We start from the raw sequence: 22,742 nt of genomic DNA, 5'->3' as shown, positions 1-22,742 counted from the left end.
TGGAGTCCCGCGGCGCCTCCGGCGTGAGAGTAAGAACTAGCTTTTTGGGAAGATGAAGATGATTATAAATGCAGGGTGGCTGTGTGTATATATGAGTGTGTGAGAATGATTAACCCCAAAACCTCACCTTCTTGTGCTATTTATAGCTCAAGGGTAGGGTTTTGGGGTTGGTACCTTTGAATCGTGGCCATTGGTTCTGGGAGCGGAGGGCGCCTGGCGGGAGTGGATGCTTTACACGCGTCAGCGCGGGACTGGTCGAGGAACGTTTTGAGGATCCTCTGACACGTGGCCTGATTATTCCCATGATTGATGTGTGACAGTTGTCCCCGTCACGTGCTTGGGCCAACGTCTCACGTGTTGGGGTTTATCAAGGTTCCGCTTACGGGACTAAGCTGGTCAGGAGTGGTAGTGTGCGGGACTACCCCTTCCAGGAGCTGCGTAGAGTTATGAGCCTAGGAGTAGGCATCCCCGGAGCTACATGGAGTTAGGAGCTTAGGAGTAGGCCTCCCAAGAGCTGCACGGAGTTAGGAGCTTAGGAGTAGGCCTCACAGGAGCTGTGTGGAGCTGAAGGCCTAGGAGTAGTTCTCCCAGGAGCCATATGGACTATCAGTAATTGACATGCAATTGAAGTAGTCCTGTATTTTATTTTTATTTTTATTTTTTTGCTAGATAGTCCTGTATTTTTTTACAGGACTATCTAGATGACGAAATAAAATAAACATAGATGACGAAAGGAAATAAGCGTTCAATTTCCACCTGTACAGCTGTGCATCTCTTTATTTTCTTTCCTTCACTCCCTTTAACTACTAGTACTGTTATTGCTTTCTTTTCCTCATCAACCCATATCTTGATTTTTCACCAGTGAAGGCTAAGCGCTAACACACAAAAGGGAGATGGTGGGACTTAGTATAGTGCTTGAAGCACAAAAGGGAACTGCTAGTAGTTTGAGCAAGAAAAGTCCTCAAGTTATCAACAAAGCCACCATGACTAAACCAACACAACCTGCATCTTCTACTTGTTCAACACTTAGCCCTTCTTTTCTGGCTAAATGTTTTCTCTGTAGGAAGAAACTCTTGCCTACTAAAGACATCTTTATGTACAAGTAAGCACCTCTCTCTCTCTCTCTCCGTGTCTCTCTCTCTCTCTCGCGTCTGTCTCTCTCTCGCGCTCTCTCTCTCTCTCGCGCTCTCTCTCTCTCACACACACAAAAGATAGAAGTTGAAGGCTTTAGCCTATGCTTCAAACTTGATACACACTAGATATAATCAAGTTTTTGCATTTGTTGCATGCATTAATTAATACATTCACATTGTTTTTTCACTGTTAGTTAATGAACAAAAAAGATTGATGGTATTTAGTAAACTAAATGTTGAAAATGGATTTGTTTGGTGCAGAGGAGACAAAGGTTTTTGTAGCGTGGAGTGCAGGCAGATACAGATAGACGAGGAAGATCAGAGTGTTGCTTTTATGGGTAGTAAAAAGAATACATACAATGTGAACAAGACAACTAACTGCTCTTCATACTACTCATCATCTACTTCCAAGACTGCTAGAAATCGAGCATTTTAATCTGCTGCTTAACAAGAACTAACTTTGATATTCAGGTTTAGTAGTGAGAAATGTTGGTTTTAGTGCAAAAAGGTGTTGTCTTAGTTCAAATGTATCAGTCTTTATTTCAATCCAACAACGATCTGCATCAATTTTAATGTATCCTTTTATTGGCCTTTTTTGCTTTTCAGCCTTTTTAACAAATTTTAGACTTCTTTTTTAGAGTCGGGATTTTCATGAAAACGAATTATTTACTATTTAAAATCAGTGTAAAGATTTTATAGATAGACATGATAAATTTCGGTTTATCGACCCAGAATATACCTCGAAAATATTTTATTTTTATCTAAATTTCTAGAAATTGTTAGGTTTGGTTTGCTTTGATAGAAGATCGGATTTGGCATCTTTACATAATAAGTATATGATGTAACTTTGATATTTTTGTTTATGTATGTATCATTTGATGTTAACGTACGTTATCCATTAAATTGAAAATACTACTACTACATTTGCTGTGGGCACACTAGGTGACAACTGCCAATACTACTTCAAATGGGGTCAATCCTACTGGTTTCAAAAATCGTCCATTATGCTTTGTTATGCTTCATAGTTATCTACATTTAAGCAAAACTCCAAGTTTGTTACATCATAAGTGATATATGAAGATAATGTAGCAATTCTGAACATATCTCATTCAACCAAAATATCAATTTCTAACCTTCAAGAAGCTTTCTTTTATTTGAAACGTTTTAGTTTCGAGATTTTGACAATACAAGCAATTCAAATTTAGAAGTTGAACTAAAAAATATATACATTTTGATTATTTTATCCTTCTGCAAAATATCTTCTGAGATGCCTGCCCAGACATGTATAGCCGTATGGTGCGTTTTAATCTACCAGCTTTTACAATACATAAAGCACCTACAGGTGGAAATATTAGCATTTAAAATGCAGTTCATCATCTATCATAGAGCAGTTCCTCACAACTATCAACAATAATTGCATTTAATATCAATATTTCAAAATTTATATACAATAGAAAACACAAGCTATAGCTCTATCTGTCAAATTTTTCATTCAGTTATTATCGGTCGAACTAAACAAAGAAGGCGGAGATCGGAGAACCATGAGAGATTTTTAACATCAAGTAAATCATAGTTCTGCTAGGATTACTGAACAATATCAATACTCATATCCCTTACATGAAGCACTCTGAGAAAATACCATTGCATAATGCTTCACAAAAGGCACTATATAACACAAAAGAAGACTCAAAATGCCAAAGGAAACTGGAAAGAAAAACTAAAATCCATTCTCTTGTACACGCTGCTATGGTCACCATATACTATCGAAACCTGTCACTCAACTCCCTAGTCACAAGTAAACACCGTTCACATGTAGTATATTACTATGTACATCTAAGTTCACAACGAGGAGATAAAGGGCAAGATTGGTTTGTTCTTAGCTGGAGCCTGGAGCATCAGTTTTGGTTATGACGCACCTCATATTTAACCTGGACTGTGTGCTAATAATTAATTCATTATACTGGCTTTTACATATAAGCAAAATACTTAACAATACAGGACAATACTGGGAGCCGCCAGCCTGTAGCGGTGTAGTTATAAATACTACATTAAGAAAGTTGTCCATAAGAATTTCAATGTCTCCAGCAAGGCAGTCATTATTAGCTGTACTATAGTTCCCCAGTACAAGTCTTGGCATGTCAAACGTTCGCTAGTGCAACCGGTATTATCTCTTTAATCCAGAGCTTTTGAACACGACTAGAACATGTATATTTGTATTAACTCAGCTACACAGGTCTAAACCGAACTACATAGGGTGACTACTGAACTTAGCACCAACACAATTTATAAGTCAAATTTCTAAGATATCAGATAACAGAATGCATTATGATTTTGACATGTGAAAGTTGCCACCCCTACGGTTTCACAAAAGCCCAAAATCAAGCCAAGATTCCGAATTATATGAAAACAATCATTGACCCCGTGACTGCATATCATATAGTTACTGGAATGTCTCACAGGAAGAGAACAAAACCCTTTACACGAGGTTTACCTAATGATAGAACAAACAATTGGAAATGCGAGACTAAAACATAAAAAAGAACAATCTACACAGAGCACACACATAGATAATGCATATAAGAACGTGCATTCCATTTCCATGCTTGTTAGCATATTGAGCCAGTAGGAAATAAGAAAGGCTTACTTATGGATCAATTATCATAGCCATTATCAGTAAGAAATAACACAAGGCTTACCTATGTATCATAGCCATTATCAATTCAATATTTCAATGTTTTTGAAGACACCTTTATATACACTTTCCGCACTAGGTGTTACCTTAGGTGAGGTGGACCATAAGCTTCTAATATGCAATTCTAGTTGTCAGACTAACCTGGCCATTCAATTTCTTCAATTTTCCTATGCTTCGTCATCTGAATCCTGAACAATTCTATTAGTAGTCTTTGCTCTCTTTGCACTTGGAAAGGACTGCCCATTTTCATCATCAGAGACAGAATCATCTGCCACAGGCAATCCCAGCTCTTCCGGTTCATGTCCTTCGTCTCCAGGCTCCTCGGTTGCGTTGTCATCTTCAGCTGCTTCTGCTGCAGAATCATCATTATTCTCATTGAGTTGGTCTTCGGTGCCTTCTTCATTTGATTGTATTATTCTGAAATCTCTAGAAGTGCTACGCTTCGCATGCCTTAACAAATTGATTTTGGTTGCCTTGGTGAGAAGAATGAGATACTTCTCGTAGTCCTCGATCTGGAATATCAATTCCGGGATGCATCTGTTTTCCCTTTTGATCTTGTTCAGTATTCCTTTCCTTGCACTCTCTTGCTGAATTTGGAAACACCGAAACATTATACAACATAAGCATAAGCTGTTTATGCTGATCATATTAATTTTAGTAAAATTACAAAGAGTCCCTGCCTTATATACCTGTTGCATTACTTCAACAAATCTATACAAGGGGGCAGTTAAATGCTTGCAAGTTACTTCCACAAGCTTTTGGTAACTATGGCTGGGTAACACTGGTTTACAACCCTTGGGAGCAATTTGAAGCTTTGATATTCGGGCTAAATTCTTGTAAAACCTTGTAGCCACTCTTATTAAATGCTCTGCTTGGGGATCTGTTATTATATTTAATGATCAGAATAAACATAAGATTATAGTGTAAAGAGGATTAGCAGATTTCAGTGTAAACAATTAACAATAGTTTAAACAACCATACCCTTGAGGCTCATCGAGAGAAAAGGAGATACAACTTTCACTATGGCTTCAGCTGTCATGTAAAAGATCTCTTCCAGTGCCAGCGCAGGTGCCTGTCTATCGTTCTCATCAAGCATAATGCCCTTTTGATTAGCTGCCAAGTAAGATTTCAATTTAGTGGCAAACCAGTCCATGTCAACAACAATTGGTTCAATCATATATAGCACAGAAGAAACTACTGCAGTTTCAGTAGAGTGTTGTATCAGAGGGTATGTTTCCGACTTCGTTAATGGGCTGCTAGTATCCATTACTTTTAACAACTCTTTAGCCACATCTTCAGCAACAACTAAATCATTTGGAGATGGACTTAATGAAAATACAAGAGTAAAAACACTTTTGGCAATCTTGGGATTTTTCACATCACAGCTTTTGCATATATGTAGTGCCCAGTCTCCAAGAGACCTCCTCCTTTCCCCGGACAACTTGGTACCGATGCTCATTGTTATATCACAGAGAATCTGATCAATATAATTGCACTTCAGGTGACATATACAAAGCAAAAGAAGTTCACAGGACTGTGAGCACAATTTTAATAAAGGGAATTAATAATTTACCTCGATTTCTTGAAAAGATGAAGCAGAAAGAAGCTTAGAGAATATCGGCTTAATGATCAACTTGATGAACATGTATATACTTCTTTCAGTTTGATCATCAGTTTGATTGTTTACTTCGCATTCATCTATTAAATCAACATTTGAAACATCATTGGGTCCATTCTCAAGTGTCGCTTGCAACACTAATTCCGCAATAATGCCTTCTTGCTCTGGGCACTGCAGATATGTTGTTATTAATTCCTTCAAGCAAACTAGTGCCAAATGAAAAAGTTCGTTTCTGTCTTCAGTGTCTTTCCTCCCCTTAGTTTCATTTTTATGATCTGCCACATTATTTGGACTCAACTTGAGGAACCATATAGCTTTCAATATTGGTGAACCAAGTAATTTCATTTCCCCATAAACTAAAATTTTCAGCTTATCATCTTTTCCAGCTGCTGAGAAAGACTTTATTAGTCTAAGAGAAGCATTCAGGGCAAACAATAACAACTTGAAGCATTGAATTGATGGGTTCCTAGAGGATGACTGGCTATGATTCTGGGAAGTTGCAGTACTATTAGAGCCACTTCTGTACATCCCCAGCGCTATTTGAAAAAGATGACTGATACTCGTAGTTGCCAAAAGAGTTTTTTCTTTGAAAAAATTTGTTCTGCTTGATTCAGGCTTATCAGGTATTTGAGTAGCAGTAGATTTAACAATTCCCCTCTTATTACCGGTTCCACTAGAAAAATATCTTTCTAAAGATGCATAAACATCAGCATGCTCAAGAAGTTCTTTTTCTAAATCTAGTTTCTTGATATCAGTTGCTTTCTCAAATTCAGTGGTAATGATATTAACCACTACCTCAAGAATTCCAGATAAAATCCAAGCACAATATTTCTTTTCTTCTTTTACTTGTGCAGAAGCTGCATCCTGGATTTGTCCAAGTAATTCTGCTTAATTCACAAAAAAAAGTACAATTTATTTAGAAAAGCTCTCATATTATGGAATTACGATTATTTGAGATCTAACTAGATAACAGGTATGCCTGATCAGAAAGTTGAAAAGTTCTTTGAGACTGAGGAAGAAGAATACTCCACTAATATTTGCATTTTAGAAATGAAAAGTGTTGACAAGTACTGAGATTGGGAAAGTATATGTCTGTAAAAGCTACATTGCTCAAACTTTTCGGTGATCTCAATAATGCAAAAAACACATATTACTGACCAACCTTCAAAATTCGCAGTTCTAAAAAAGTTCCGAATCTTCGATAAAGCACTTGAGAATGACTCTCCAGACATGTTCCTTCCTGCCTAGAATGATTCCAAACAATTAATAAAGAACGAGGTACTAAAATTACTTTAGTAACTGGAATTTACAAGACAATACCTCATTCTCTTGTGTAAGGGAGAAACCAAAAGAGTGTCGTGCATCTGAAGGATCAGATTTACCAAGTGGCTGCATTACAAGAATCCAGGAAACGCAAGACAAAAGGCAATCAAGAGGCTCTTGTATGCAAATTTTTCCATTCTCCAATTTAACGCACTGGTTAATCTTAAGTTGAATTTCTGCATCCTGAAATAGAAATCAATTATAATTGTGAAGATAAGTGAAAACAATGTGTAGATGTCATCATGGTAAGTACCACTGCATGGTACAAGAGCCACACAGCAGACCATATAATGTGTTTAATATGAAAGGACGGCATAACAGACTTATATTTAAGATCCAGGTAAATATTAATAGTTATGAGCCTGTATGTAGTATTTACCTCTTTGTAAAACTGTAGAAAGTGGGGCAACAAAAAATCAAAAACAGACCCTGAAATTGACGGGTCCACCAAAATGAGCTCCACAAAGCCATCGTATATGATCTCTTTAACTTTTGCCTTGAAAAAATAATGCAGCCAGTATTAGAAACATTACTGTGACATTATAAAAAGGATAAGAGGAGAAAGTAGAATGAAAGAAAAGCTTTCACAAACACCTGCCGAAAAAGGCATCTCTGCAGCAAACCGTTAAACTCGTGGAAAAGACCGACACCGATGCCATACGGTACCTCAGCTTGCTGACTGCAGCTGGCTTGGCTTGATGATTCTTCAAAAGAATTTATGACATTCTTTTTAGCTTTCTTTTCTGCTAATATCAGTTTCATAATGGCAGTAGTTGCAGCTTCAATAACTGAATTTTCACGTCTAAACATAGCCTTGCGCACAACTAATATGGTGTAATCCTACATCAATTTTCGCAGAAGAAAATAAACCTCTCGACTTTTGGCATTGACTACTCACAAATGATTAATACACTTAAAAAACTAATTATTCAGAAAACTTAGCTAAGGAAAATTTTAGGGAAAAACTAGTTGAAATTTTGGGTCTTTTACTTCACACTTTCAAGCAGAAGCAGCTAATTAAGAAAAACTTGGCTTTCTGCCTTTCTCTATCTCTGATTCACTCAGGTCTTTTTATTAACTAGAAACCTTTTAAACTAACAAAACAGATGTGATTATAGTCCAATATGGTAAAAAGGAAAGATAAAAAAAGATGTTCACGGGCTTTTTTACTTGATAAAACATTGGATTCATATTAAACGAGCACATTGCTTAAAATACTAATTTAAACCATCTTTTAACTCCCTTCACCGTTGATTCAATTATTATTTTTCAAACAAAATGTAATAAGTCAAGTGTTACTCTTTTTTCAGGAAGTGCATACCATAAGGTCACGACTGATTCTGACAAGAGGAATTAGAGCAGCAACGAGATGGATCGCAACCGTTCCATTCATAAAAGTAAAGTAATCCAGCAACTCCTTTAGATGTGAAACATATTCTAACATCGGATACGGATTGCACCGGACCAGACAACATAATAATCTGCCAGAAATGTAATTAAATTTTAAGTTCCAGATAAACTCAAAAATTTAAACTAAAGTCATACATAGAAAAAGTCAGTTTTTTTTATCAGATTACAAAAAACAAAATCAAAGCTACTCAATGACATAAAAACACACCTTATAATGGCCAAACTCTGATCTGGCTTTGCCGAAAGAATGCGGAATTTACATTGTTCAATGATCTGCAAAAGGCATAATATGTCAATGATTTTTGGAAAGAAAAAGAAAAGAACACTTGAATTGGAAATGATTGTTACAGTTGGTGTTTCGGCCATTCAATATATTGATAGAGGAAAGTCATCATAATTCGATAACAAGCTGTCAATGAAGATATGATCCAATATGTATTTCCGATCATGTTTACTTGTTTTAAATTTTTTAAATTAATGCATTATCCAGATAACAGTTCTCAGTAAAACGAATTAGCAAGAAATAATGATTCTGCCTGTTTTCTTAGCCATCACGCATAAATCCGGCCAAGATAATGAACATATAAGTATCTTGTGTAAATATCCTTTTTTAGATGGGTGATTAGCAGGCAGAATAACGTAGCAATCAGAAAACTAGCATTTGTAAATAATTTTTTCAAATGCCTCTTAACTATTAAGTCATATAAAGGACATGGAAACCTCTGCTGTGAAAAATCAGTGATACTTTTATAGGTGATACAGAACAAAAAACGCACATGACGGGAACTTGGTGCCGAAACAGCTTAATAAACATCTATCTCGATTTGGATTTTGGAACGATGCACAACGCGGAAACAAGAAAATATGAAAAATGCACGAAATATATCATTCTGAAAATTATGGCATACTAACCTCATTTCTCGCCATATCATGAACTTCAAATAAACATCTCAGCATCTGCATACCTACTTTCTGAGAACCCATCAGACCGTGGGACTTGCAGAGCCCTTTCTGGCCTCCCTCATCCACTGATTCAAGCAATACAAAACCAAACCTTACAATGCTAGGAACAATGTGCTCTCTCCCATAATTGCTTTCTTTGACCTACAACAATTCGATCAAAATTTAAATGTAAAGAAAATGAAAACTACAAGGTTAATAGGTCCATGATGAGATAAAGTCCTCTCTTCCAGAAGTAATTCTATCAAACCCACATGTATACAACGGAGATTCCAAAAGTAATTTCTTCAACCAAATATACAATGGAGAATATTTATATTAAAAATGTAATCGTTTATGACATCTTTTTAATTGTCTCTACCTTGTTCTCATATATATATTATTTCTTTCAACAAGCAAACTTCTATCAGTTAGATGGTTATAAAGTATAAGACATTACAGCACATCTAATTCAAGTATTCAATCATCAAGAAGGTCTAGAAGATTCAGGGAATAAGGTCATAGATACTACTTCTGTATTACAGTTCAACTTCTTCCCTGGGTATATGTCCAGTCCAATAGAGTAAATGCAGGAAGGAGAGTGAAGGGCACTTACAGCTCGCATGATAGCCGTCTCTAAGACCAGAGCAATCTGCAGAAACTCTTCCTTTAAATCAGTCGGAAGCCATTTACAAACCCTGAAACACAAATATCATAAAGCATTAAAGTAAAATGTTTATTATATGTGATGCCCAAAAAAAAAGTCCACCATGTTTAATCATACTGATAGACTACAAAGCTAGCTCGTACTTGACATTTCATACAATTATATTGTACAAAATTACAATTTTGTGTTCCATAATAAAACCAAAAATTCCCTCGATGTTTGACCTCAAAGCAGCTTTGTTTCAAAACTGAAAAATTTTCTTTTCGTCTTGTGGACTTGATTAGTTTAAACTCGAGCTGAATCAGCTTAGTGCTAATGGTAGGTGTACAAAATTGTCATAGCTATCTTTATGGAAGAGAAGTTAAACACACTATCCTACTGTCTATGATCAATGCTTGAATAATATATCAACATAACTTGTTTCCATGAGTATATCACTCATCCGTAATCAAAATTAACTAGCATGCTGTCATGAAAATCCAATTCCTTGTACTAGCACAACAAATACGATGCCATAAAAATAAGGGATATTAAACAATGCTCATAAGGTGTAGTTAATATTAACTCTACAAACTTGCAATCCTTGTAAGCATTCGCCAACGTTGCTTTCAATATCGCCATTGCAGAGTCATTAAACCTCCGTATCCTAGCCACAGACAACAAAACCGCCACCACAAAATAATTAAACACCCGAACATCACCCCTCAAAATCCCAATCAATTCCTGCCCAAGCGAAGGATCCTGTTTAACCGCAAAATTCACATGTAACAACACAGTCCCCTCAACCTGCCTAATTATCGAACTCCCTTTTCCCCCCAATTTACACCCGAAAAACACCAAAATCCCCTCGATCAACTCTCTTTTACAAAACCCCTTTGACGCCAAAACCAACAACTGATAAACCAACGACGGCAAATCCTGCAACTCGACATTCCTCATTTCATCAAACACCTTATCTACAAACTCCCTACACCTCTCCTTGCTCAAAAACCTAAACTCGTAAACAACCGAAACAATCTCAACCAACACAACCTTACTCCAATCACTCAAAATCACCCTATCAATTATCAATTCAACATTTCTCCTCTCACTCGACTTAAAAATTAAATCAAGACTATTAGGCAAAATTTCGAGAACCTGAGCATCATCAGGCTCGTTAATTTTCGATAAACTCGATACAATAAGTTCCGATAATTTAATTAGTTCGGGTACAGGGACGTTGTCTAGATGAGGCAGGAAGAGATGGAAGGTGGAGAAAGAGGTGCGATCGCGGGGGAGAGAGTGGGAGAGAAAGAGAGAAGTGTAGGAGAAGAGGAGAGAGGGGAGGAGAGATAAGAGAGATTGGGAGAGAGAGATGAGAGAGAGGAGAGAGGAAGTGTAGAGAGAGATTTGAGAGTAAGGGAGAGAGTTGAGGAGAGAGATTAGGGTTTGGTGAGAGGAGGGAGAGAGGAGGTAAGGTGGGAGAGGGTGGGTGTGGGGGTGGGTCTGGGCGAGGTTGATTATGTCGGTGGCAGTGAGTGGCGGTGGTTTCGTGGTGGTGGCCATGGTGGTGATTGGTTTGGTTAGGTGGTTTGAGAGGGAGAGAGATTGTTCATATTTGTGTTGTATTTCAGGCGGGAAAATGGATATGGACGTTTAAAATTCGTGAATCGTTCGGTGGAAGCTATACAAATATGAATCGGATCACCCAAAATTAACACTATACATTTGGAGTTTAATTTGGGTGAGGTTAAATGTAAAGTTCCATCCCAATTTTGTTTGACAAATAATGATTACAGAGTCTACTCTAATAAAAACCAATTTAGAATGGAAATTAGAAATCAAATAATTTTCTTTTTAAAATTAATTCGAAATATAACATATATGGTATGCAAATCGATCGTTGAGAGATATAGAAAAATACAGTGAAATCAGATTTTAAAAAAAATTACAGTTTGACGGGAGATATCAAATTAAAAACGGAGGGGAAAAACTGAAATTGAGTGTGTGAGGGAGTAGGGTAGTTGGGTGGTGTGATTTAGGGGAACCATTATATTATGTAGATCTAATGGCTTAGATTAGTTCTAAATTTCTATTTTAATTTAAACACTAAATTTGATGAGTTTGGTGCATTTTTATTGGTGGAGTTGTTAGATGATCAATCAAAATGCACCATGGGAGTTAGTGTTTATTATGTGTCCAAGGGCACACATTGGGAGTTAGTTTTATTTTCTTTTAAATTTAATAATTTTATTTTCTTCATGTAAAATTCCGGAAACATAACATACTTACAATTAAGGGTGCCGGTTGGGGGTTGCGCGGTAAATCCTAACCCAACCTATTTATTTTAATTTTATTCGATCAAAGTTTGGAACAAATTTCATCGAGTTGAGTCGGTTAGAGCTTATTTGAATTGCGTTGGTTTGGGCTGGCTAAAATAAACTAATAGATTATGAGTGTGATGTAAAATCATGTAATTTTGTATTTTTACAATATTTTTGGGGACAGATTGAGCTCATAATTGAAGGTGTTTTTCAATAGTTCAAAGGTACAAGAGTGTCCTTGTAGCTGTTTTATAAGTATTATATAAAATATTGCTGTAAAATACTAGCTATAACAGTATTATATCGAACCTCTGTAAAAGTAAATATAGCAGAAAGGGAGATAGAGAGCAGACTACAGAGATGAAAGCTGCTTGAGTGTGTTTTCCATCATTCCGAAGAAGGCTATTTATAGCCAAAACAAGTAACATAGAATTTAATGCAATGCAAATATTTTCAAGTCTAAACCTAGCCTTACTATTTAATGTTTGAAAATTACAATCAATTTACAACACTCCCCTTTGATTGTTATTTTAAAATGGCTCATAGACTGCCTCGTTAAAACCTTGTCAAAGAAAAACCCCATGGGATAAAAACTTTGACGAAGGAAAAAGAGTACAATCTCCCCTCGGAAAAAACTAATCATTCTCCGAAGTTTTGTTGTAACAAATCCTTGAGTCGACGCATTCTAATGTTATGCCGTAACTTCCCAAATGTTGAATTCGGTAATGATTTCGTGAATAAATCAGCAAGGTTGTCACATCAATTTCACCATTCTTTTGAAGTTCATGAGTGTAGAAGAATTTTGGTGAAAGGTGCTTCGTTCTGTCTCCTTTGATATATCCTTCCTTGAGTTGATCAATGCATGCGGTGTTATCCTCAAACATAACGGTAGGACTTCTAGTGATGTCTTGTAATCCACATGATTCCTGAATATTCTTGATGATAGACCGCAACCAAACACATTCTCTACTGGTTTCATGAATCGCAATGAGTTCTGAGTGATTTGTTGAGGTTGTCACTGTAGTTTGCTTCGTAGATTTTCAGGAAATGGCTGTACCGCAATATGTAAACACATATCCAGTTTGTGATTTGCCAAAATGAGGATCTGACAAATATCCAGCGTCTGCATAACCAATCAGCTGAGATGTTGAGTTTTTCGGGAAGAATAACCCAAAATCAATTGTTCCACGAAGATAACGAAATATATGCTTGATCACATTCCAATGCCTGTCCATCAGAGCAGAGCTAAATCTAGCCAATAAATTCACAGCAAATGTAATATCTGGCCTTGTATTATTTGCAAGATACATAAGTACAGCAATTGCTCCAAGATATGGGATTTCAGGGCCGAGAACTTCTTCATCATCTTCTCGTGGTTGAAATATATCTTTATCAGGCTCTAAAGATCTAACCACCATTGAAGTATTCAATGGATGAGATTTATCCATGTAAAATCTGTTCAAAACCTTTTCTGTATATGTAGATTGGTGGAGGAAAATTCCCGATGACAAGTGCTCGACTTGTATACCAAGGCAATATTTTGTCCTTCCAAAATCTTTCATTTCAAATTATGTCTTTAGGTATATGACAACTTTATCAACCTCTGTAGCTGTTCCTACAAGGTTTAAATCATCCACATATACAGCAATAATCACAAAATCAGATTGTGATTTTTTGATAAAAACACATGGAGAAATTTGATTACTAATATACCCATTCTTTTGTAAATAACGACTAAGTCTGTTATACCACATACGTCCAGATTGTTTCAGTCCATAAAATGATCGTTGAAGTTTAATGAAATATATATGATGAGGTTTCTTGAACTCGTCCATTTTTAACCCTTCTGGGATTTTCATAAAAATTTCACTATCAAGTGAACCGTACAGGTATGCAGTAACGACGTCCATAAGACGTGTTTACAATTTTTCTTTAGATGCCATACCTAATATAAAACGAAAAGTAATTTCATCCATCACTGGCGAGTATGTCTCTTGAAAATCAATGCCAGGCCTTTGAGAAAACCCCTGTGCTACAAGTCGGGCTTTATATCTCATAATTTCATTATTTTCATTTCGTTTTCTTACGAATACCCATTTATTTCCAACAGGGTTCACACCGATTGGTGTTTGGACAACAGGTCCAAATACTTCTCTTTTACGCAGTGAATTTAATTCTGTTTGGATTGCGTCTTTCCATTTTGGCCAGTCTTTTCTTCGACGGCATTCATCCACACTTTGTGGTTCAGGATCAGAATTTATGTCTACATCCAATGCTGCGGAATACACAAATACATCATCAATTATGGCTTTACTTTGATCCCATAATTTCATATCATGCACATAATTTATTGAAATTTCATGATTGTTTAATCCCGTATCTTCAGGGACTGAAATCTCTTCAGGAGATAATACCACTTCAGGGGTATTTACTTTTTCTGGAGCATGTGCCACTTCAGGGGCAATTTTCTTTATTTTTCTTTTTCGTGGTGCAACATCTTTTGCACCGACCGGTCTACCACGCTTCAGGCGTGGCTTTGATTCTATAACCAATTCTTTTGTATCTGATTTTTGAATTGGTATATCTATTCTAGCTGGAGTATTTACTGCATGTATATGAGATTTAGTTATATTTCTAGAATCGTTAAATGCGTCAGGCATTTGGTTTGCGATATTTTGCATATGAATAATTCTTTTAACTCCAAGTTCGCATTGACCGGTACGTGGATCCAGAAAATATAATTCTGACGCATTCCATGTTATGTCAGGATTAACTTTATTTGAATGTTTATCTCCCTTAAGGGAGGAAATATAGACTCGTCAAAATGACAATCTGCATATCTTGCGGTAAATAAGTCTCCGGTTAGAGGCTCCAGATATCTAATTATAGATGTGGAATCAAAACCAACGTAGATACCTATTCTTCTTTGAGCTCCCATCTTTGATCTTTGTGGTGGAGCAATCGGTACATATACAGCACATCCAAAAATTTTGAAGTGAGAAATATTAGGAACTTGACCAAGTACCAGTTGTAGCGGAGAATGTTGGTTGTAAGAAGTTGGTCTAATCCTAATAATATTAGCAGCATGAAGTATTGTGTGACCCCAAATTGATGTAGGTAGTTTTGCTTTCAACAACAGCGGTCTTGCAATAAGTTGGAGTCTTTTGATAAAAGACTCGGCTAACCCATTTTGTGTATGTACATGAGGAACTGGGTGTTCAACTGAGATTCCTACAGACATGCAATAGTCGACAAAAGTTGCGGATGTGAATTCGCCGACATTATCTAAACGAATTGACTTGATGCAATGATCTGGGAATTGAGCTCGTAATTTGATTATTTGGGCAAGTAATTTTGCAAAAGCATCATTACGAGTTGAGAGAAGACAAACATGAGACCATCTAGTTGATGCATCGATTAATACCATGAAATACCTAAATGGGCCAGATGATGGGTGTATAGGTCCACATATGTCGCCTTGGATCCTTTCTAAAAAAATTGGGCTTTCAAGCTGAACTTTAGTAGGGGATGGTCGAGTAATCAATTTTCCTAAAGAACATGCTGAACATGGAAGGTCATTGTTTGAAAGAACTTTAAAATCTTTAAGAGGATGACCAGTAGAATTCTCTATAATACGACGCATCATAGAGACGCCAGGATGACCTAATCTTTCATGCCAAAGTGTAAAATATTTTGGATCTATGAGTTTGGAAGCAATGACATTGTGTGACTCAATAGTTCTAATTTTCATCATATATAATACTGAGGAAAGTGAGTGGAACTTTTCTAAGATTTTCTTGTTGCTAGGATTAGCGGAAGTAATAAGAAGATATTCTCTATCAGCCTCAGAGGTAGTTTCGATGTGAAAATTGTTGAGTCGGATATCTTTAAAACTAAGAAGATTTCTAGTAGACTTACTAGAATATAATGCATTTGAAATGTGTATGTGGGTACCGTTAGGTAGGACGAAATTAGCTTTTCCAAAACCTTCGATTATATTAGATACGCCGGAAATCGTTCCGACTTGAGCTTTGGTTTTGGTTATTTGGGTAAAATACTTTTGGTTCTGTAGAATCGTATGAGTTGTACCTCAATCAGCAATGCATATATCTTCAGAATCCATTCTGTATATAATTAAAAAACATAATTTATTTGATAAGAACATAACACACTACATAGTTCAAACAAAATAAAGCACACAATACACACTACTAATCTTCAGCCTCCCATATGGGAGTTTCGTTAGGTTCATTCAGACCATTAATGCTTATTCCTCCAGTTGTGATTCTCGGGAAATCATCTATGTTATTGTTGGCGAAATTTGTTTCTACCATTTTCTCTTTTGATTTTTGAGAAGATTGGTATAACTTAACAAGATGATCTGGGGTATGACAATTACGTGTCCAGTGCCCATTCATGCCGCACCTATAGCAAACATTTTTAGTTTTTCCTCCTCGTGATGCCTTTCTTTTACTCTGTGATTCAGATTGCCACTTCCAGTGACCAGAGTTGTTATATGGACGAAAATGCCCGTGGCTCCGACCTCGTCCACGGTACCGTCCTTGGCTCCGTCCATCTCTATACCCTTTTCCACGTACATTCTGCTGGAATGACATGTTATTTACTTCAGGTAATGGGGCAGATCCTCTTGGACGGGATTGATGATTCTTAATCACCAATTCATGATTCTGTTCAGCAACGAGAAGAGTTGATAGAAGATCCCCGAACTTAGTGAATTTGCGCTCCCTGTACATCTCTGCTAAGTTGATATTGTTGGGGTGAAAAGTTGATAGTGTTTTATCGATTTTTATTTTTTCCGTAACTTTCTCACCACACATAATAAGCCTAGAACTTATTTTGAACAAAGCAGAGCTATATGCTCGGACACTCTTAAAATCCTGAAGTCTTAAATTAGCCCAATCATTTTCAGCTGCAGGTAGATAAACTAGTTTCTGGTGATCGAACCTATCCTTTAGATTTTCCCATAAAATAAAAGGATCCTCGACTTTTAAGTACTCAGAATTTAAATCTTCATGCATGTGGTGTCGGAGAAAAATTATGGAGGTAAAGTTTTCTTCAGCCGTGGATTTATTTTCTGTCTTTATTGTATCACTTAATTTCTTTGAACCCAAGTGCAACTTTACATCTTGTACCCATGATAAATAATTATCGCCAGAAATGTCCAAGGAAACGAACGACAAGCTTGTAATATTTGTCATACTAAATCTGAATTAACACGAAAATTATTAAATTTTAATTCATCAATGTAAATATTACATAAAATCCTACTTAATCGGGTGCGCTAACAAGTATGCAATAATCAATGTATATATCATTATTATCATTGATAATATAAACAAATCTATATATAAAATGACAAATGGATTTTCACCCGCCATACGGACGTCTGCGTATGCAGGTTATCTCCGACCAATAATAAATTAAAGTGGACAATCCTGCATAAGTTAGTTATGGGCAAAGTTATTATTCGATAATTATGCAATTTATAAATTAAAGTTCCCACTATATTTTGGTATTACCCAAAATTAAATGGTACCGTAAAATAATTTTAATAGGCGGTGCTCCGGCCATATATATTTAAATTATTAGTAGAGGGTGTAACCACGTCTACTTCAGTCACATATATATAAATTATATGTAGAGGGTGTAACCACGTCTACTTCGGTCACATATATATAAATTATATGTAGAGAGTGTAACCACGTCTACTCATATATATGCATATTTAAATTAAAATTATACCTTCTCAGTTTCGGCAGAGCTTCGTGCTGATAACGTGTTGTAAAATACTAGCTATAACAGTATTATATCGAACCTCTGTAAAAGTAAATATAGCAGAAAGGGAGAAAGAGAGCAGACTAGAGAGATGAAAGCTGTTTGAGTGTGTTTTCCATCATTCCGAAGAAGGCTATTTATAGCCAAAACAAGTAACATAGAATTTAATGCAATGCAAATATTTTCAAGTCTAAGCCTAGCCTTACTATTTAATGTTTAAAAATTATGTTAGGTCCCATTTTGTTTGTAGAAGGGGGTTTGAATGCAGACAATACCGTTTAATCGAATAAAATACGGAATAAAAAGGTGAAACAAAATTCAAGTTAAATAAAACTTTTATTAAACTTGAAAGGTGTTACAACAACGGTATCTGTTACAAGGGATTAATCTCAAATCAATTATTACAAATCTAGAATAAATTCGACATGAACTTTTTCTATTTTTGCAATGAAAAGATCAAATGCTAAATGCGATTTGAGATTAAGTTCTAGGGATTTTAATCCGCTAGATTGTTACACAAGAACAAGATAAATAATTCTAGTGGTTTGGATTTAACTTTACAATCTAGAATTTTGATCTTGAATAAAGCAGATGAAAAATGAAATAATCTGCTTTTGTTTCTGCTGTGTTCTTGACTTGTGTATTCTGTTGAATAATTGCATGAATATCTTCTGCTGTTTTTTGTTGTTTAACAAAACAGTCCTGTTGAATCAGCAAGACTTTCGGCAAGACAATCAAATGAACTGGCATGACAATCCATTTGAACTGGAAGGACTTTCGGTGAGACTATCCTTTTGAACTAGCAAGACAATCCCAATAGCTAGCAAGACAATCAGAATGAACTAGCAAGACTTTCGGTATGACTATCAATTGTCATACCGATTGTCATAGTAGTTCAAATCATATTGTCTTACTGAATTATTAATAGATTTTAATCTAATAACAATTCTGAAAATCCTTAATATTAATTCTGAATTAATTAATCAATTAATTCAATTAATCAATAAATTAATCTTTGCAGATATAATTTATTTTCTTAATTAAATTATATGACTTAATTAATTAATAGAGAATTAATACTAATCTTGAGCAACAACCATTCTTCTGAAAATCTTCTGAAAATTACTGTCAATTATGAATCAATTCCACCACTTCAATGTTGACACTCGATGTACTGTCTGGTTCATGAGTGACTAACTTTTGTGACGTTTCTTCAAGCCTTGACCTTGATACTCTTGATTTTCTTCAGACTAAATCCTTGCAATTAATTGATACCCTGACGAGATCTCTGTCACTTGATTAAATCCACAATCTTGATTTATATCATTGAGGTTTGATCAATTTCTTGAGCTTCTTCCAGTGAATTAAGTCTTCAAGTCTGTAGATGAATAATATTTCTTAACCCTTTGACAGATGTTACTTTGTGAGATCTCTCTGACGATAGATCCACTATTAACTTATTACATTCTTATTTGAGTTGAGTTAAATCCTCGAATATACAAATAGGCTATGCCATATGCCTTTCAAATTACAATCAATTTACAACAAATATAGTATTTTAAGTATTAGATAAAATAGTGTTCTTAGAAATTTATGACGTAATTCGTATATATTAACTCTATTAAAAAGGATTATATCTATGCCCCATGATAACCATAATAATAATAATAATAATAATAATAATAATAATAATATTTGAAATATAATTATCGTGTGATGAGAACGAAGGGTGAGAAAAGATGAACAACGAATTTTTATTATTAAAAGTGAAATAAGATTTAAAAGGGCATTTGAGAAGTGTGCTCGTATTTCAAGGCACGTTTAGAGCAAATCCAATAATACCGTAAAAAATTGTCATAAACTAAAATTTGAGGTATTTTGGACAAATGAGTACTGTGTCACAAGCCTCGTTTCTAACGCAATCATTAGGCATGCCATGTTTCATTTTTTTTATTCCATTCAATAGTTATTCAAATTATATAATTATTCTAATAATAAAGCACAAATATAAGGCATGTTGTCGCAATTGATATACAAAAAAATTATCTTAAATCACCATAAAACATTTTTTATATATATATAAATATAGGTCTTTTTCTCAATAGAGAACCATCTTATATGGAGAACCGTGAAGAACCGTGGAGAACCTTCGATTTTATTATAGAATCTCATCACAAATTGCAAAATTTTATTTTAAAAAATATAAAATTTGATGCTAATCTAGAATATTAATTATTTTTTAATATAATAAAAAATTTAACAATTAAAATTTGATAAAATAATTGATTTTAAATTTAATTCTATAGTGAAATAATTTTTAATAAGTGTGATTTTACTGTGATTCTATTATATAACCAATTTAAACTTTTTTATTAAATTTCAATGATTTTTTAAATCAAAAAATTGTGTAATCGATTTTTAACTTGGTAATTAAATTTTGTAACTATGTATGATGAAAAGTGAAATAAATTATATATTTTATATTTTTAAATAATATTTTTTTCACGATTCTCTATATAAGAGGATTTTTTATGGAGTGTTACCCTATGCATATAGGGTAAAATGGACCTAAAGTTACTATATTATCTAGTTACTTTCTAATTCTAATTTAATTTTCACTTTCGTAATTGACAAATGACCAAAACCCTGAAACCCTTGAAGAGAAAGGTTGTGTCTGGAAACGAAATCATTAAGTAACAAGAGCGCATAGATACACAAAATGATAGTTATTACAGTTTCAAAATGATTAAAGTAATTAAGTTATGTCACGGACATAAAATCTACATGAGACTAGACCGGTGACCAAATAAACGTTTGTTTTTAAGCACTTAACAAAAGTCATCTATACTATACTGGTATAAGCAGAACACCCTATGTTTGGTTATTGGTCAGTTGTTTGGTACGGTAGATAACAGCCGTTGATCATAATTCAAATAAATGAGAACCGTTAGATGTAATAATAAATTATTATTTATTATAATAATATCTAAATTTCTCTCACAGGGTTCAGGGTTTAAATTCCCCTCAATAGCATATTATTTTTAAGCTTTAATATTCTTCATTTGTATATTCCCTATCTTCTAGACAATTTCTACAAGATTCGAGTCTGTCAACAATATCTTATATTATATTATTTATTTTTCAGTCACAGTATATTATATTATATTATATTCAGACATATACTATCATAAATAATTATATTCTTCAATTTTTTCCAACTATTGAAAAATATATTAAAATATAAATAATTTTAAAACATATATATATTATTAAAAATCATTTGAGTGTTGGAAGCAATCCGCATCGGACGGGTTATAGGCTAGTCCTTATATATAAGCCGACCATGAACAACTTCAAGCTGAACCAGATCATTCTTCCAAAATGGGATAGTGTAGCAAACAACCTACAAAAAAGCTGTCAGTTTCCTACGCGTTTCCTGACAGTAAGCTTGTGGATCGGCATCTTGATTAGCTGTTGTGTTGTGCCATTTTTTAAGAAAATAAGTGTGAGCCATATTGCTCAGCTAGCCATAATAAGATGATAATATAAAAGTAAACTTATATTTTTATGTATATTATTGTATTTTACGAAATAATCTCTTTGCAACATATGCCTCTTCTTTTTAAATCATAACAGATTTATTTGTATCAATATATTTGATTCAATACTCTCGGTAACTAAGCACTTTGGTTTAACTACAATATTATTTGACAATTCCAAATGGAAGAAATGGACATTTGTTGGAGCCACCGATATACGATGATCAGCCGTTTATCGAAAATCTGTAACCTTTTCTACTAGTAGAATGACCACACCTTCATATCCCGATCATCACCCTTGCCGCATTCAGGCTATTTGTCCCATTTTGGGTATACACACACTTAACATGTTCCTGAGTACAATTAGTACATTTGCATGCGATACCTTTGGTAGTCTCTCCATTACCCATAGTACTGGAGTCTAACCCTCCCATCCCTTTTAAAGAATCCTATCATATACCTGAAACTTGAATTAAATTTGAGTACCTAAGCGCAATGCTTATTGATAATCGCAGTTCATCTTGTGTGTACACACAAACAAACAAACACACACACATATATATACAACATCTCATCCATACATATTTTACATTCAAACTTAATCCTAGCCATGGAAATTATAATATACTGGTTTTTTCTTTCAGTCTATTTTATCCACCCATTTTATTTATTTCTCATACAGTACATCTCCCCCCGCCTACATACATTTTATTGATCGAAAATATAATGGATAAAATTAGAGAAGGTCGAGCAAGTACATTCAGGGAATCACCTGGTATATACATATACATACACATACATATATTAGATTTGTAATTTTGTGATTTTTTGTATTTTTTGGTGAAACTGTTACATAACTATGAACCAGAGATGAACGAGACAGTGAGGTTATGAAAGAGAGGAATGGAGGTACAGAGAGAGATATATAGATAGATTGAGAGAGAGGGAGAGGGAGGTGGGTGAAGCAGTAAATGAGAAAGAGAGAGAGGCGCGAGATTACGGAATATTGGATGGTGAGACCTTGTATTGTCCTTAATTATGCTTAAAGATCCTTTGAACACCAAGAAATCAATAAAACAATCTAGTGGAAACTATTCATGTGTTAGGGCGAAAACACACGCTAAAATTACACGCAAGTATACGCGTTCACAAGTAATATATAATACTTTCTAGTTCGTTCCCACATAGACTCTTTTTGGTTAACTTAAGATTATGCACTTATGCAACAATGGTATGGCTATCGCTCAATGCTAAGACAATAACAAATTGAGTTTTGATTTAACTAAGAGATTATACTAATTAATATTAACTAAGAGAATTAC

The 22,742-nt window shown here is 34.8% G+C and overlaps 1 protein-coding gene across 2 annotated transcripts; it reads right to left on the bottom strand.

Moving 5' to 3' along the window:
• Window positions 1-2,329: 2,329 nt before the first annotated feature.
• On the bottom strand, window positions 2,330-11,424 carry LOC141676526 (uncharacterized). 2 transcript variants are annotated; one of them, XM_074482191.1, is made up of 14 exons: window positions 10,348-11,424; window positions 9,732-9,813; window positions 9,089-9,280; window positions 8,385-8,449; window positions 8,088-8,247; window positions 7,361-7,606; window positions 7,146-7,262; window positions 6,764-6,949; window positions 6,606-6,687; window positions 5,399-6,327; window positions 4,807-5,302; window positions 4,515-4,705; window positions 3,967-4,412; window positions 2,330-2,469 (listed from the first exon to the last, which is right to left on the bottom strand). In XM_074482191.1, exons 1-13 carry the CDS (start codon window positions 11,325-11,327, stop codon window positions 3,993-3,995), a joined length of 4,146 nt encoding a protein of 1,381 aa, XP_074338292.1. In that variant the 5' UTR covers window positions 11,328-11,424; the 3' UTR covers window positions 2,330-2,469; window positions 3,967-3,992. The 2 variants fall into 2 exon arrangements, with proteins under 2 accessions (XP_074338292.1, XP_074338291.1); XM_074482190.1 differs by lacking the exon at window positions 2,330-2,469 and having other exon boundaries at window positions 3,761-4,412.
• Between the last annotated feature and the right edge of the window lie 11,318 nt (window positions 11,425-22,742).

Source organism: Apium graveolens, chromosome 8 (assembly GCF_009905375.1).
Source record: "Apium graveolens cultivar Ventura chromosome 8, ASM990537v1, whole genome shotgun sequence".
Classification (NCBI taxonomy): Eukaryota; Viridiplantae; Streptophyta; class Magnoliopsida; order Apiales; family Apiaceae; genus Apium; species Apium graveolens.
This window is presented reverse-complemented; position numbering and strand designations above follow the sequence as displayed.